We start from the raw sequence: 14,577 nt of genomic DNA on the forward strand, positions 1-14,577 counted from the left end.
AGTGGAGATGGTAATAAAAATGAATTCAAGCAGCTGCTCCTTATTTATATTTTCCCCTTAACTGTAACCGTTAACCACAGTGTGGTTTCTTGAGATAACGCTTTATGGCGTGGAAGCACCTTGTTTGGTGTGTAGAGATTACAAAATCATATTGTTGTGCATAACAGCTCAGCTATAAATTAGCCCCAGGCATAGTGCAATGTGGTCAGCTAATGCTCCCTGATCTGTATTTCCCGTGTGGTGCTCTGTTAGCCCTCTCTGTTTTTTTCATTCTGTTTCCTGAAAATCTTTTCCAAAACACTTTGCTGACCTTTATTTTATTCATTACAAAAATCCGTATTTCTGTTTTGGTTTGTTTTCCTGCAGGCAGCATCATAAAATCTTAATCAAGTGAAAATGGCCTTCAGCAATCTGACATCAAAGGCTGTACTACTGTATGATGAATGGATTAAAGATGCCGGTGAGTCATTTAAATCTAGAACTTACTAACTTTCAATAATTTTGAATAGCAATGTATAGGTGTTCTAGGTGTGCTATTTATCAACTTAAAGTAGCTTTTCCTTCCAGTAAATTTTCTAAGACTTGCCATGTTATCTATTAACATTTTTAACTATAAAGAGCAGACTAGTTTCTGCTTTTTGAAAAAAAGGAAAAAAGCAAAACTCAGCTAGTTTATGGGCATAACCTCAAACTAATATATAGATAAAGTGCAGACAGTGATTATTCTATAAGAGTTTCTGGCTAGCCTAAATGTATAGTTTATGTTTTATCCTATGCTGCTGAACATAAAGCTTTAACTCTTTTTCATTATTACCAACCAATGGTATTTTATCAGTTAATTGAGCTAAGCACATGGTGTTACTGTATTTTGCTTTTGCAAAGTGAAAGAAATAAAAACCCAGACAAGTTAAGAGTATCTTGGAATTAATCCTGAGAGTAACTAACTCTGTCACAGTTCTGTTTTGAAAAGGAATGTTAGTCTCTTGTTGTAGCTGGTATGAGGCTATTAAACACACTTTGCTTTAATGTTGTTGTTCCATAGTTTTGCATGCTTACCAAAAAATGACAGAGAAAGTCTCAGGTTTGGGCTTAATGCATGTCACAGTGGCATCCCTGAGTGTTCCTCACTGTGGTAGGCGTGTAGTGACAGGGATTATCTTATTCCTGGGGAAAACCTGAGCAGCAGTTAAGGTTTGATCAATAAAAATACTAATTTATCTCTTCCAGTGTAGCTGAGACCCATTTTTCCTGTTCTGTAGAACCACAGTGTGCAAGTGAGAAGGGAGTTCCATCAGTATGACTCATGGGGTGAAGTGGATTGGGATGGAGCTAGTGATGGAGCATTTCTACTACAGTGATCACGACTTCAGAATTTGAGTTTCTAATCTCCCTGCCTACCAGTGCTTGTATTTGGCATCTTGAAGCATAGTTAGTGGTGGGACATGGTTTCCTCAGGATCAAGCTGGGAAGACCAGTGGGAAAGTTTTGGTAGTACCAGTGCAAGGGGTGGATGAAGAAAAAGCAGTCAGTTGTGAAGAGCTGGTGATTCTCTTGCAGTGCAACACATAGATGCCTAGTGCTGTGGTTTGCAGTCCATGTTGGTATGTGGGCAGCAGCACTACGCACATTACAGGCTGTGAGCAGCATTTTAATGTGCTTTCCTCCTTGGTCTCTTTTTAAAACTTCCAGTGGCTGTAAACAACATCAGAGGGTCTCATGGATAGATAGGTTGCTTGAATGCTGTGAGTTGGAGATCACTGACTTAAGACATTTGGCCATGAATTAAACACTTAACAAAAATTGTAGTGGTATAATTTCACCCCCAAAATACAGCAGCAAACCATGAAAGCAGCAGTTTACTGAGTCAATAGTTAAGTTTGGGGTCATTCACATATTAATCTTCAAAAAGACAATTTATTAAAAAATTTTAAAATGTATTAAAAAATATATGAAGTTTGTATTAGTTCTCCTGCTGATGGAGAAATGTGGAAGTCTCTGGTGAGCTGGGACTCTAGTATGAACCACAGAAGGGTGCAGTGGAATCCTGCTCAAGCTCAGAGAGAGTACCTGCAGCCTCAGGAGCAGGGGGTGCATAGGAGGAAGGCTCTCTGCGACACTTCTGTCTGGGGTAACGAGAGGAACTTAAAACACTTTTGCCCTTTGGAGGCTTGTAATATGAAAGTGTGTACTTGATGGTGCTGTGAAAGTAGTGACGTGTCTGGACTGAATAGGCACAAGCCTCAAGTACTAATCTATGAGTACCAACTGCTGAGACAGAAGGTCTTCTAACTTCCATACTTACTATGTCTAATGTCATACTGCTTATAAAGCTCAAGTATCTTGAAAAGTGGAGCAACTCCCTGTCTGGGTCTTGAACTTTTCCAGAAGAATGAAGTCTCACATGGAAACGCAGCCTTAGTGATCTGCTTGTGCATTGCCTTCCTATGATGTCCTCTGAGCCCCGTTCATGTGTGAAAGTGCAGACTTTTCATGAAGGAGAGGTCTAGACAGAATCATGATTCTGCATCTCCTCTTCTGAAGAACTGATGCAGAAAGAAGCATTGAATCCTACAGGTGCTAAATCTTGTTGTCCAGGTGGTATGGATTTGAGGTGAATGAACTCTGAAATATGATCAGTGACACTAAAATCTAAACCGTTAAGAATTAAGTACCTTTCTGTAGCTGTCTTATTTAGTAAGTACTGGAAAGATCTGATTTTTTTTTTCCCCCCCTCCATTTCCCTTTTTGTAGATCCAAGACTGGAAGGCTGGCCACTCATGTCTTCACCTTTTCCAACTACCTTTATCATTGGAACCTACATTTATTTTGTCACTTCCTTGGGACCTAAACTCATGGAAAATAAAAAACCTTTTGAACTCAGGCAGATAATGGCATTTTATAATTTTAGTGTGGTAGCCCTCTCTTTGTATATGACTTATGAAGTAAGTACAGCTTTTATTTGTAATGTATTTATATATTTTGTGTCTGTCTAATAACTTTTTATTAATATCATTCCCACTCTGCAATTCTCAAAAAAACTGTTAATTCTCATTCTTGTAATTATATTCCTCCAAGCAGTATGCTAAACTAATTGAGCTGATACTCAAAAAAAGGGAATAAATCATACCTAGAAGGAAAGATTGTAAAATATTTGATGTGTTGTCATAAGTAATTTACAAAATTAAAATTACTTGTAGATATTTAACAATAGTATTGTGTGAATGGTAGCCTTATACATTTGCTTGGTGAAGCATCACTATGCTAATACTGACCCTCTTTGTGTTAAATCTGGCAATGTGACTATTTCAAGTTTAGCAAACTGGTAATGAAAAGTTGTCAGATTGTTGTGCTGAATTGGCAGGATACCTTTCTGTTAGCTCAATTTGCATAAATTTCATCATAAGTTGCAGTGAACCGCTTGACATTTCTTTTAACAGCACTCTAAAGGCAGTGCAGCAGCAGCTATTTTGTGTCATGACTGTTGTGTGGAAAGCGGTGGGCAAGATGCATGCTTTGCTATTTAGACTTTGTTTTGAAAAATCGCCAAGCTTCCTTTTGTGATTTGATGCCTAGCTTCGTTTTGGTTATAACCCTCAAAGAAAAAAAATATTAAACTTCTGTTAGTGACTGACAATAATGAGCATTCAATTAATTTGCTGTCCATACTTCCATGTTACAATTTCATGAAAGAATGCATGGATAGAGTGTAACAGATTGAATTTCTTCTATTGTCTGGTGCTCAGCAAAAAGCTGATTCTTTCCCTCTTTGGAATCAAGCCATTTGGTGGGTGCTTTAGTATTTTGCTGTCTTGGTGGTGTTTCAAATTTTGTTTTATTTAAGCAGCTGATTCTTTCAGGCAGTTATCTAACCTAAACCCCTCCATCTGTTGAGAGATGAACCTCCTATCGTGCACGAGTGGATGATGATGGTCAATGGATGAGAAGTACTTTATAAACAGATATAAGATACAGAAGTCCTAGTAGCTGTCAGGGGAATGAGCGAAGTGTAATATTATCAATGCTGCTCTTGTCCGAGCTTTAGTATATTCCCAGAGAAAAGATTAAATTATATTTATTATATACAGTCCTTTGGTCATGCGTGTGCTCTCAATTGTAAACCTTAGCTTCTCATCGCTCATATCAGTGAAACAGTAATTGAATCATGCAGTTTAACTAAGCAAAATTTTAGAAACTATGATAGAAAAAAATACAGTGTGTATTGATTCATCCTTGTCTTTAATGATATCAAGCCATATTTTTATGTTGTGCTGGTTTTCTTTCAGTATTAAGATGCTCTGCTTGTTTCTTTTCAGTATTAAGATGGTTGCTGTGATTGCAATTTTCAAAAATTTTCAAAATGTTTGATTTATTTTTGTGGTTTGATTTACACAGTAAATTGCTGTTTTAACGTTGGTTTTGGGATGCAGCTGTTTCTCCTCTTCAGTTACTAATGCTGAAATAACGGGTGTAGGAAGAAAGTTCTTGTCTATAGGTGTGGAATTAGAAATTCATTAATCTGCAACAACAAAAGATTTTATGGTAGCTAGCCCACACAGGCAGATAATTAACAAGGTTGCTGATTCCACAAGTTTTTAATATTGTTTTCCCCTCCTGCTTAGTGATTGCAAAAGTAATCCAAAATTAATGAATTTTTCAAAGACATAAAGTAAAACTTTGGCCTTTCCCTTTTCTTTGCTTCAGTTTCTTATGTCAGGTTGGGCCACAGGGTACTCATTCCGATGCGATCTCGTTGACTACTCGAGGTCACCTACAGCTCTAAGAGTAAGTTGCCAAAGACAAAGCCGAATTGTTATGCCACGCTGACTTTATTTTTAGAAGTGCTTTTTGAACAACCAAATACGCTGTTGTAGAATGGAATGCACTAAATGGAAATTCCGTCTTGCATAATGTAGAGCATGTCAGTTAACTGGAGGGGTTGATTGTTTGGGAGAAAGAAAGAAACAACATAATTTGTTGGCTTATTCTTCTTGGTTTTAAAATTCTTTCAGGATTAAAAATTTTTTTGTGTTTTTAAAGAAAAAACAAACAAGCTGTACATTTAAATATTTCCATTGACCTTGTGGCACCACTTACTTGTCCCAATATTTTCCTTTATATAGTTAGTTACTTTTCATGCAACTGCTTAATTTTGTTTATGACTATTATGATTTGACAATTTCTGGTTTTTATTATTGCAGATGGTACGAACTTGTTGGCTTTACTACTTTTCCAAGTTCATTGAGTTATTAGACACTGTAAGTATTTGTAGTCTAATAAAAGAAGTAGTGATGTTTCCTATATCTAAATGTTTCCTACGTGTAAATATACTATCTAAAGGGTGAGTGTCAAGAGGATGGGCCCAGGCTCTTTTCAGTGATGCCCAGTGACAGGAGAAGGGGCAACGAGCACAAACCAGAGCATAGGAAGTTCCATCTGAACATGAGGAAAAACTTCTTTATTTTGAGAGTGACAGTGTACTGGAACAGGCTGTCCAGAGAGGTTGTGGAGTCTCCTTCCCTAGAGATATTCAAAACCTGCCTAGTCACAGTCACAATCCTGTGTGCCTGCTCTAGGTGAACTTGCTTTAGCAGGGGGTTTGGACTAGATGATCTTCAGAGGTCCTTCCAAACCCCTACCATTCTGTGATTCCTTTTCACAGTGGGAGAACTGGTGCTGTTGGGGGCTGGGGGCATAAATTGCTTTTTCTTTAGCCCTCCACTTTTCAATTACTGGAATACTGTCAAGGTGTTCACCCTTATTATCTCTTCACAGAATCACAGAATGTTAGGGGTTGGAAGGCACCTCGAAAGACCATCTAGTCCAACCCCGCTGCCAGAGCAGGAACACCCAGAGTAGGTCACACAGGAACACATCCAGGCGGGTTTTGAATGTCTCCAGAGAAGGAGACTCCACAACCTCCCTGGGCAGCCTGTTCCAGTGCTCTGTCACCCTCACAGTGAAAAAGGTTTTCCTTATGTTAAGGTGGAACCTCCTGTGCTCCAGCTTGCACCCGTTGCCCCTTTTTCTGTCATTGGCCATCACCGAGAAGAGCCCGGCTCCATCCTCCTGACACTCGCCCTTTACGTATTGATAAACATTAATGCGGTCACCCCTCAGTCTCTTCTTCCCCAAGCTAAAGAGCCCCAGCTCCCTCAGCCTTTCATCACAAGGGAGATGTTCCACCCCCTTAACCATCTCTGTGGCTCTGTGCTGAACTCTTTCAAGCAGTTCCCTGTCCTTCTTGAACTGAGGGGCCCAGAACTGGACACACTATTCCCCATGTGGTCTCACCACGGCAGAGCAGAGGGGGAGGAGAACCTCTCTCGACCTCCTGACCAGATCCCTTCTAATACACCCCAGGAGGCCATTGGCCTTCTTGGCCACGAGGGCACCTTGCTGGCTTATGGCCGCCCTGCTGCCCACCAGGACCCCCAGGTCCCTTTCCCCTACGCTGCTCTCTAACAGCTCAGTCCCCAGCCTATACTGGTACATGGGGTTGTTCTTTCCCAGAGGCAAGACTCTACACTTGCCCTTGCTGTATTTCATTAAATTTCTCCCCATCCAGCTCTCCAGCCTGTCCAGGTCTCGCTGAATGGCAGCACAGCCTTCTGGTGCGTCAGCCACTCCTCCCAGCTTTGTGTCATCAGCAAACTTGCTGACAGTGCACTCTATTGCCTCATCCAGGTCATGGATGAATATATTGAATAGTACTGGTCCCAGTACCAACCCCTGAGGGGCTCCACTAGATACAGGCCTCCAACTAGACTCTGTCCCATTGACAACAACTCTCTGACTTCTTTCCTTCAACCAATTCACGACCCACCTCACTACCTGATCATCCAGACCACACTTCCTCAGTTTAGCTGCGAGGATGCTGTGAGAGAGGGTGTCAGAGGCTTTACTGAAATCAAGATAAACCACATCCACTGCACTACCATCATCTGTCCAGCTGGTTAAGTCTTCATAAACAGCCATCAGGTTGGTCAAACATGATTTCCCCTTGGTGAAGCCATGTTCACTGCTCCTAATGACCCTCTTATCTTTGATATGCCTAGAGACAGCACCGAGGATAAGTTGTTCCATCACCTTTCCAGGGATGGAGGTGAGGCTGACTGGTCTGCAGTTACTTGGGTCCTCCTTTCTGCCCTTTTTGAAGACTAGAGTGACATTTGCCTTCCTCCAGTCCTGAGGCACCTCTCCTGTTCCCCACAACTTACCAAAGATGATGGAGACTGGTGTAGCGATGACTTCCACCAGCTCCCTCAGCACCCGCGGGTGCATCCCATCAGGGCCCATGGATTTATGTATGTCCAGATTGCTTAATTGATCCCTAACCCAGTCCTCATCAACCCAGGCAAACTCCTCCTTTATCCTGGCTTCCTCTGGGGCCTCAGGGGTCTGGAACTCCTGAGGACAGTCTCCAGCGGTATAGACAGAGGCAATGAAGGCGTTCAGTAACACCGCCTTCTTTGTATGCTCTGTCACCAGGGCACCGCCTCATTCAACAGTGGGCCTACAATGCCTCCAGTGTCAATTTTGTCTGCAATGTATTTGAAGAAGCCCTTTCTGCTGCCCTTGACCTCCCTTGCAAGGTTTAACTCCAAGGAGGGCATTGCTTTCCTTGTTACCTCCCTACATCTTCTGACAACAGTCTTATAGTCCTCCCAAGTGGCCATCCCTTCCTTCCAAGATCTATAGACTCTTTTCTTCCACTTGAGTTTGCCCATCAGTTCCCTGCTTAACCATGCGGGTCTCCTGGCTCCCTTTCTCGATTTCTTACCCACTGGGATGCTCTGATCTTGAGCTTGGAAAAAGTTGTCCTTGAATATAAACCATCTTGGGCCCTTTACCTTCTAGTACCCTGTTCCGTGGGATTTCCCCCAGCAATTGCTTGAAAGGGCCAAAGTTGGCCCTGCTGATGTCCAGGGTTGTGATCCTGCTTGGTATTCTGTTCCTACCGCACAAGATCCTGAACTCCACCATCTCATGGTCACTGCAGGCAAGGCTGCCCTCAACCTTCACTGCTTCAACCAGACCCTGCTTGTTAGTGAGTATAAGATCTAGCAGTGCTCCTCTCCTAGTTGGCTCATCCACCATTTGCATGAAGAAGTTACCATCAAGGCACTGGCGGAACCTCCAGGACTGTGAATGGCTGTGGAGGCCTCCCAGCAAATGTCTGGGTAGTTAAAATCCCCCATGAGTACCAGAGCCTGTGGTTGCCAGGCTGCTGTCAGCTGCCTGTAGAAGGCCTCATCAACTTCCTCATCCTGATCAGGTGGCCTGTAATAGACACCCATAACACTATCTCCCATGCTAGCCTGCCCCTTGATTCTCACCCACAAACTCTCAACTCACTTCTCATCCACCCCTGGCCAGAACTCCATACATTCTAGTTGCTTTCTCACGTGAAGAGCAACTCCACCTCCTCACCTTGCTGGCCTGTCTTTCCTGAAGAGGACGGAGCCATCCATGACCACACTCCAGTCATGTGAGCTGTCCCACCATGTCTCATCTATTGTCCTGTTACACTGTCATTACTTGATTATTAGGAAAAATGTTAATGAGGAAACACACATTTAAGAATTTAGGAAGCCCTGATAACTTCTCTGTTTAACTGCTGAATACAGTAACCTGTTGTGCTATGGCAAGGCTTTTCTCAACACCACAGATAAAACAACAGTATTGATCATGCTGATTTTTTTTTTTCCATGTCATCTTCAGATTTTATCTTCCACATTTGGAGTATTTGCATCAGCAGCTCTGAATACAGCATAAATTGCCATACCTACCTGCTCTAAGTTCCTGTGTATGCCTTGGAGGTCATGACTGTAGATGTGTTTGATATCAGGCTGGCACTCTAACCTGTTTCAAAGAAAGTCTGAGCAGCAATGCATTGAAGCAAATGCAGACTTTGTTCACTGCCAGCAGCCATCTGCCCTCACCTCTTCCAGAGACCAACACTTAGTAGGGTTGGTTTAGCTATTTTCAAACCAACTTCTGAGTGTTGGAATCAGCTGCAGTTTCATTTGCCCCGTTGTGTGGGGCACAATGGTGGTGATTCAGGAGCTGACTCATGAACAGTTAGGATGTTCTACACCCTTTCATCTGCAAATACTCATGATTCAACACTGGAAGATCTCACTGACTGAGCTAAGTGGAATGGTAATGGAAGTGCCAGGAATGCTGAAACTGGAAAAGCCTGACAAGTTTAGTCTTCTATTTTACCTTTACTACCCACTGGTTAGACTGCTCCTTTTTAATTAGTCCTGGGCCTGACAAATTCTTTTTTAAAAAATTTGTTTTGTTTAAATCCACACAATCAGGTACCTGTTTCTTAGCAGCTTTTTGGCTTTATTGCAAAAGTAATTTCTTACCTGTATTTAAGTCAGCTGTTTCCAAATGTTTTTCCTGGCACACCAGACTGTTTTTCTTCTGTTTGCACTTGTTTGCCATCTGATACTACCCTTTGCATGACCTGACTTCTCCTTAGACAGTTTTCTTGCCCTGTCTTCCCTTAACACTTCCCTTGATGTCTGTCCTTTAAAATAATGTCCTGTCAATATTGATTAAGAATGCGTACATATTCTGTCCAATTTTGCCTTTTTCCAAGGGTAGCTAAGTCAGTGTTTATAATAAAGTGCTATTTCTCCAACTTAGTATTTTCTACTGTCTGTCTGTTGCTAGTCCTGTGGATAATTTTCTCAAATGGCCTTGCATTAGTAGTTCAGGAGACTTAAAATCTGATGCTTCTATATACTTCTCAATCTATGCAAGTCCATCTTACACTGTCTGTTGCACAGATAGGGGATGGCTCAGCCTCAGACACTTACTTTCAAAGCTTCTGGCTTTTGAGACTCCACAGAGGGGATTTTTACACACTGATTAATTTTTTTTTGAAACTAGTCTGCATATCCAGAGCCTCAGTTTCCCCCCTTCTCCCAAGATTCCAACTGTGAAGAATTTTTGAATGTATAGTAGTGAGCAGCCAGCACTGATGCACACAGTTTTCTGTATGTTGAGCTTGATTATCCCCTGTAACATTCTGTTCATTAAAAATCTGTTTCAGATATTTTTTGTGCTGCGTAAGAAAAACAGCCAAGTTACATTCCTGCATGTCTTTCATCATTCCATCATGCCATGGACCTGGTGGTTTGGAGTCAAATTTGCTGCAGGTAGTGGAGAGTTTAAGTTGTACATATCTTCTGGTAGTAAAAGCTAACTATGCTAGACATAAATATTTAAAGAACAGAATTAAAAATCTTGCAGACATCAATGTTTTAAAATGTTATTTGCAGTATTTCATGAAAGATCTGAGATCACCAGAATTATTTAAATGGGTGGAGAGTACTCATTTTTCCTATTTGATAGCATTTTCTGCAGTGTTGCTTTCTCATGGGGGCTGGGGGGAGTATGCAGAGGAGAGAGCTATGTGTAAGCAAGGAGCATTCATTATTACAAGAAAAAGAGATGTGACTGCAAAATCAGAAGTGCTAGGGGAGATGTATGAGGCAGATAACTGTTGGAACTACTTCAAAGCCTTTTGTCCCTCTGAAAGGTAAGAACTGAGTTGGAGGGAAAGACTGTTCTCATTTTTTTTACCTGCTTAAGAAATTGGTCAGGCTTTGTAGTTATTTCTGCTGGCTTTAGGTAGCGTAATTTGCGTTTATTTGTATCTAATACCTCAGCTTTCACAAAACTACAGAAATATTTTCTGGACTTTACTTATTACATAAACTTATTTGGATTGTACTGAATTTGAAGTCTTTATGCACTTCTACCTTACTTTCACTTTCTTCTTTCCTGCTCTGTGTCTCTGCATGCATCTTCCTATGCTATATTATTAGTGTGCACCACTAATAAATATAGCTTGCATGAGAATAGCCTGATAAGTACACAGTGGAGAAATGCACAGTCATTTAGTAGTCCATCTCTAGGAGGGTGTGGGGTTTTTTAGGAGTGTCTACTGAGAAATATCGGGGGGTTTACACATTTCTTCGCTCATTCTCTGGCATGTTTTTTTTCTCCCAGTGACGAATTTGAAGAGAATCATTGATTATTAAATCAGTTAGTACCCGTTTTATGAATATAAAAATAAGACCTGGAAGCAGTCTGGAAAATTGTGTATGGGATCCTTTGAACATGTCCAGTGTGCAGATTTTTCCTAGTGTATAGAAGGATATACTTCTGCTATATTTTTTGAGTTTCTGTTATTAGGAAGCTGGTGTCTTGATCATGTCTTTCTCATATGTTGCTGATTAACTGGTGTTTTAAGTTAATGATGAAATTGTGAATAATTTCTCAGCATACAGTTCAGTGTGTTTATAGATTTGAAAAAAAAAAAAAAAACAACCCAAACAACCCAGCAAGTAACAGTCCTTCCTCTTCAACCTTGAAAAGTTTCCATTTATAGCTGATTAACTTTCTGCCTTTTATCTTGACATCAGATCAGTATTCTAGCTACAGGCTTCTGATTTTGCTTCAGATTCAAATTTCCCATGTGATAATTTGACAAATACTTTCAGCAAAGCATGCAAGAACTGTTTTGCCCTCTACTAATAATAGCCCCTCATATTCATGCAGAGCTGTGTTTATTCCTACAACTCTATTGCTTATCTTCATACTAATCTTTCCAAATATTGTTCTGTTAACCTAAATCTTTTTTCTAAGAATTTCAGTCCTGCTGATGATTACCTTCTATTCAGTTTCATCATTGTTTGTCCTTCTAAATAGTGGCATTGATCAAGTTCTCAACCTGTTTTTAAAAAAACAATGGGTTTGAATGGAGGTGCTGATTCTTCTCTGATATATAAACATGGAATTGTAAAATGGTGTTTATCTATGGTGTTGCTTTTTGGAGCATATTTTTGTACTGTTGATTAGTTTGTTTTCTTTTTTTTCTCTGCTTTAACTATTTGTTTTTTCTTCTGAATGTTCACTGTGGAAGCCAAAAAAAGTATGTACATTTGAACTGTAAGAACACTCAAATTATTTCTAAAAATACAAATAGCTAAGTTTCAAAGAAAGTTTGCAATCACAGCTGGAGGAGTTATAATCTATCAAGCTGGAAGATTAGCGTGAGCTACTAAAATCACAAAATACGTTTTATTTTTAACTTGAATGGTTCTTAATGGAAAATTGGCTTTTTTCCTCACTAAATGTCTGCTTTTATGTCATCTTGTTTTCTTCCTGATGCTCAGCATTTTCGTAACCATATTTCTCTTAAAAATACTTTGCTGTCTGCCACTTCTTGGATCATTTTTACCTGTAATTTCTTGTGTTCATTAAAATAAAATTACTTTGAGTAGGACCATCTAACTCCACAGTTGATCCAATGGAAGATGAAGTATTTCTGTACTTGCTTTGTGAAATGTTTGTATCTTACCACTTTCAGTCATGAGTTTGCCCTAAATGGGGCTACTTGGCCTTAGGTTTCCTTTTCACTGTTTGTATGCGTTTGAGATGGATGATGGATTTGTGAGACCCTTGCTTAGGTTGTGATTCCAAAAACTTACTCTCTGAAACTGATTCTTTCCCTGGGAATCCAGAAATCGTTGTTGGGGAGACTATTAGTGCATTTCCTCCAGCGCTTTGCAAAGTTCATCATGACGTCTAGCAAAGAGGTGTAAAACAGGAAGAACACTGTTGCTACTAAATTTTCTGCGTCTCCATCATGTGTATGTTTTATTAAAAAACAATTAAAAAATAACCCTAAGAACAAAAAATTCTGCTAAAACCTTTTACAGATAATTAGATCAGATAGGTTTTATTGCTGTTCTGGAAATGCTTAGATAAGCCTTTTTTGAGAAAGGAAACTGATATGATCCCTCAGAATTGGTGTCAATCCAATTCAGGTTAAATGCCCTGAGGGTTAATCAAAGTCTGTAGGTTTTGTGGTATGTGTGTTTTCTACCCCAACTCAAAACAAATACTAGGACCTGAAGTGGCTTTTTAAATACCTGATGCAATAATACTATTATGTTGGGTTTTTTTCTACAGGTGGTTTAGGAACATTTCATGCTTTGCTGAACTGTATTGTCCATGTTGTCATGTACACTTATTATGGAATCTGTTCTTTGGGACCAGCCTATCATAAATATTTGTGGTGGAAAAAATACATGACAACTATACAACTCGTGAGTAACTTTCTCTTTGACATAAACACCTCTCAGAAAGCTGATTGTGACTGACACAGACTTACACTAGGTCTAATGTTAAGGGAATAGTTCATGTAACCATGTGTAACTCTGAACAATTTAGCTTGAATATTTATAACTTATTAAAGTCTTTTTGTCTTGGAGGCACTACCAGTGGATTATTAACTTGGAGTTCATGTGAAATTTTTTTTTTTAAATCCTCTATTAAATAGGTTTTTGGGACCTGCGGACCTTTGTGTCACACGTTAGCATGCGGGGAAAGTGGGAATTTATGTTCACCAATCCTGTAATGGCTCCCTTTTTGTTTTTTTCTGGAAAATTTTCTAAAGACCCTCCCGTTCATCAAACATCTGTCAAACACTGTCTGCCAGCTTCCTTCTTCTCTGAACTTGCCAGAGCAGGCTCCCATTCTCCTACTGTGGGTTTCTCAGTGCTGCTTGTAATTCAGTTTGTCCCAGGACTTCTCTTTCTTTACTCTGTGAAAGTGTTTTTCAGTGGAGTAACATTTTGGGAGAGGGGCTCTAAAGGTGCGTCTATATAATTTTAAAAAGCCCCCACCCCCCACTTTCTGTTTTTCTGTGTGCAAGTTATGCTGAATCTTTATAAACTTCTGTAGTAAGGTTGTAATTTATTGAAAAAGTATTTATTTTTTTTCACCTTTTTCTTCTAGGTCCAGTTTATTATGGTTACAGGCCATATAGGACAAATCTATGTCATGGATGATTGTCCATACCAGTATCCAATTTTCATGTTTATTATTTGGCTATATGGCTTTATGTTTTTAGTCTTGTTTCTCCATTTCTGGTACCACGCTTACACGAAGGGACAAAGACTACCAAAGATGGCAAGAAATGGGATCAGCAAAGATCAGTGAAACAAACTCTCATCTCTAAAACCAAAAAAGTGTATATGTCAAAGGGGAAACTTGCACTACTTGACAATCAAGCTATTTAGGTGCACACACTACACGGTGTATATTTTGTATGTTTTCTTCCAAAACAGAATTTGTATTTTTACCGTAAGTTATTTGGGATTCAGAATTTGGGGGATGGGGGGAGCAGTGTGGATCTCTGATTTAAAAAAAAAAAAAAAAAAGGAAAAAGAAAAAAGGCAGTTTTTCAACAACTTGTTAATGTTAATCCTATAAGAAATCAGTGGATAGATGATCTCAATGTAGAAGATGCGTGAAAATAAAGATATTAATTGGGAAAATTAAAGACGTGTATGACAAGTACTGAGTACTTTGAATACTGAGGGGAAAAAATTACATCACCTTAAATGTTACAAGTTTCTGAGACTGTCAGCTGCATTTTATTAAAAGAAGGAATCCTTAATAAGTTCTGTTTATAGAGTCTAAAGCTTATTATTAATATAGTTAATACATAAAGATTGTTACATATGTTTACAAACTATATTACTCTAA

The 14,577-nt window shown here is 39.7% G+C and overlaps 1 protein-coding gene across 1 annotated transcript; it reads left to right on the forward strand.

The window, feature by feature from the left end:
- Nucleotides 1–396: 396 nt before the first annotated feature.
- On the forward strand, nt 397–14,028 carry ELOVL7 (ELOVL fatty acid elongase 7). The gene is made up of 7 exons (XM_086479783.1): nt 397–460; nt 2,752–2,942; nt 4,702–4,782; nt 5,199–5,255; nt 10,067–10,172; nt 12,997–13,133; nt 13,825–14,028. The coding sequence occupies exons 1-7, from the start codon at nt 397–399 to the stop codon at nt 14,026–14,028; spliced, it is 840 nt and encodes a 279-aa protein (XP_086335909.1).
- The last annotated feature ends 549 nt before the right edge of the window (nt 14,029–14,577 follow it).

The sequence above is a fragment of the Leptosomus discolor genome, chromosome Z, assembly GCF_034619465.1.
Source record: "Leptosomus discolor isolate bLepDis1 chromosome Z, bLepDis1.hap2, whole genome shotgun sequence".
NCBI lineage: Eukaryota > Metazoa > Chordata > Aves > Leptosomiformes > Leptosomidae > Leptosomus > Leptosomus discolor.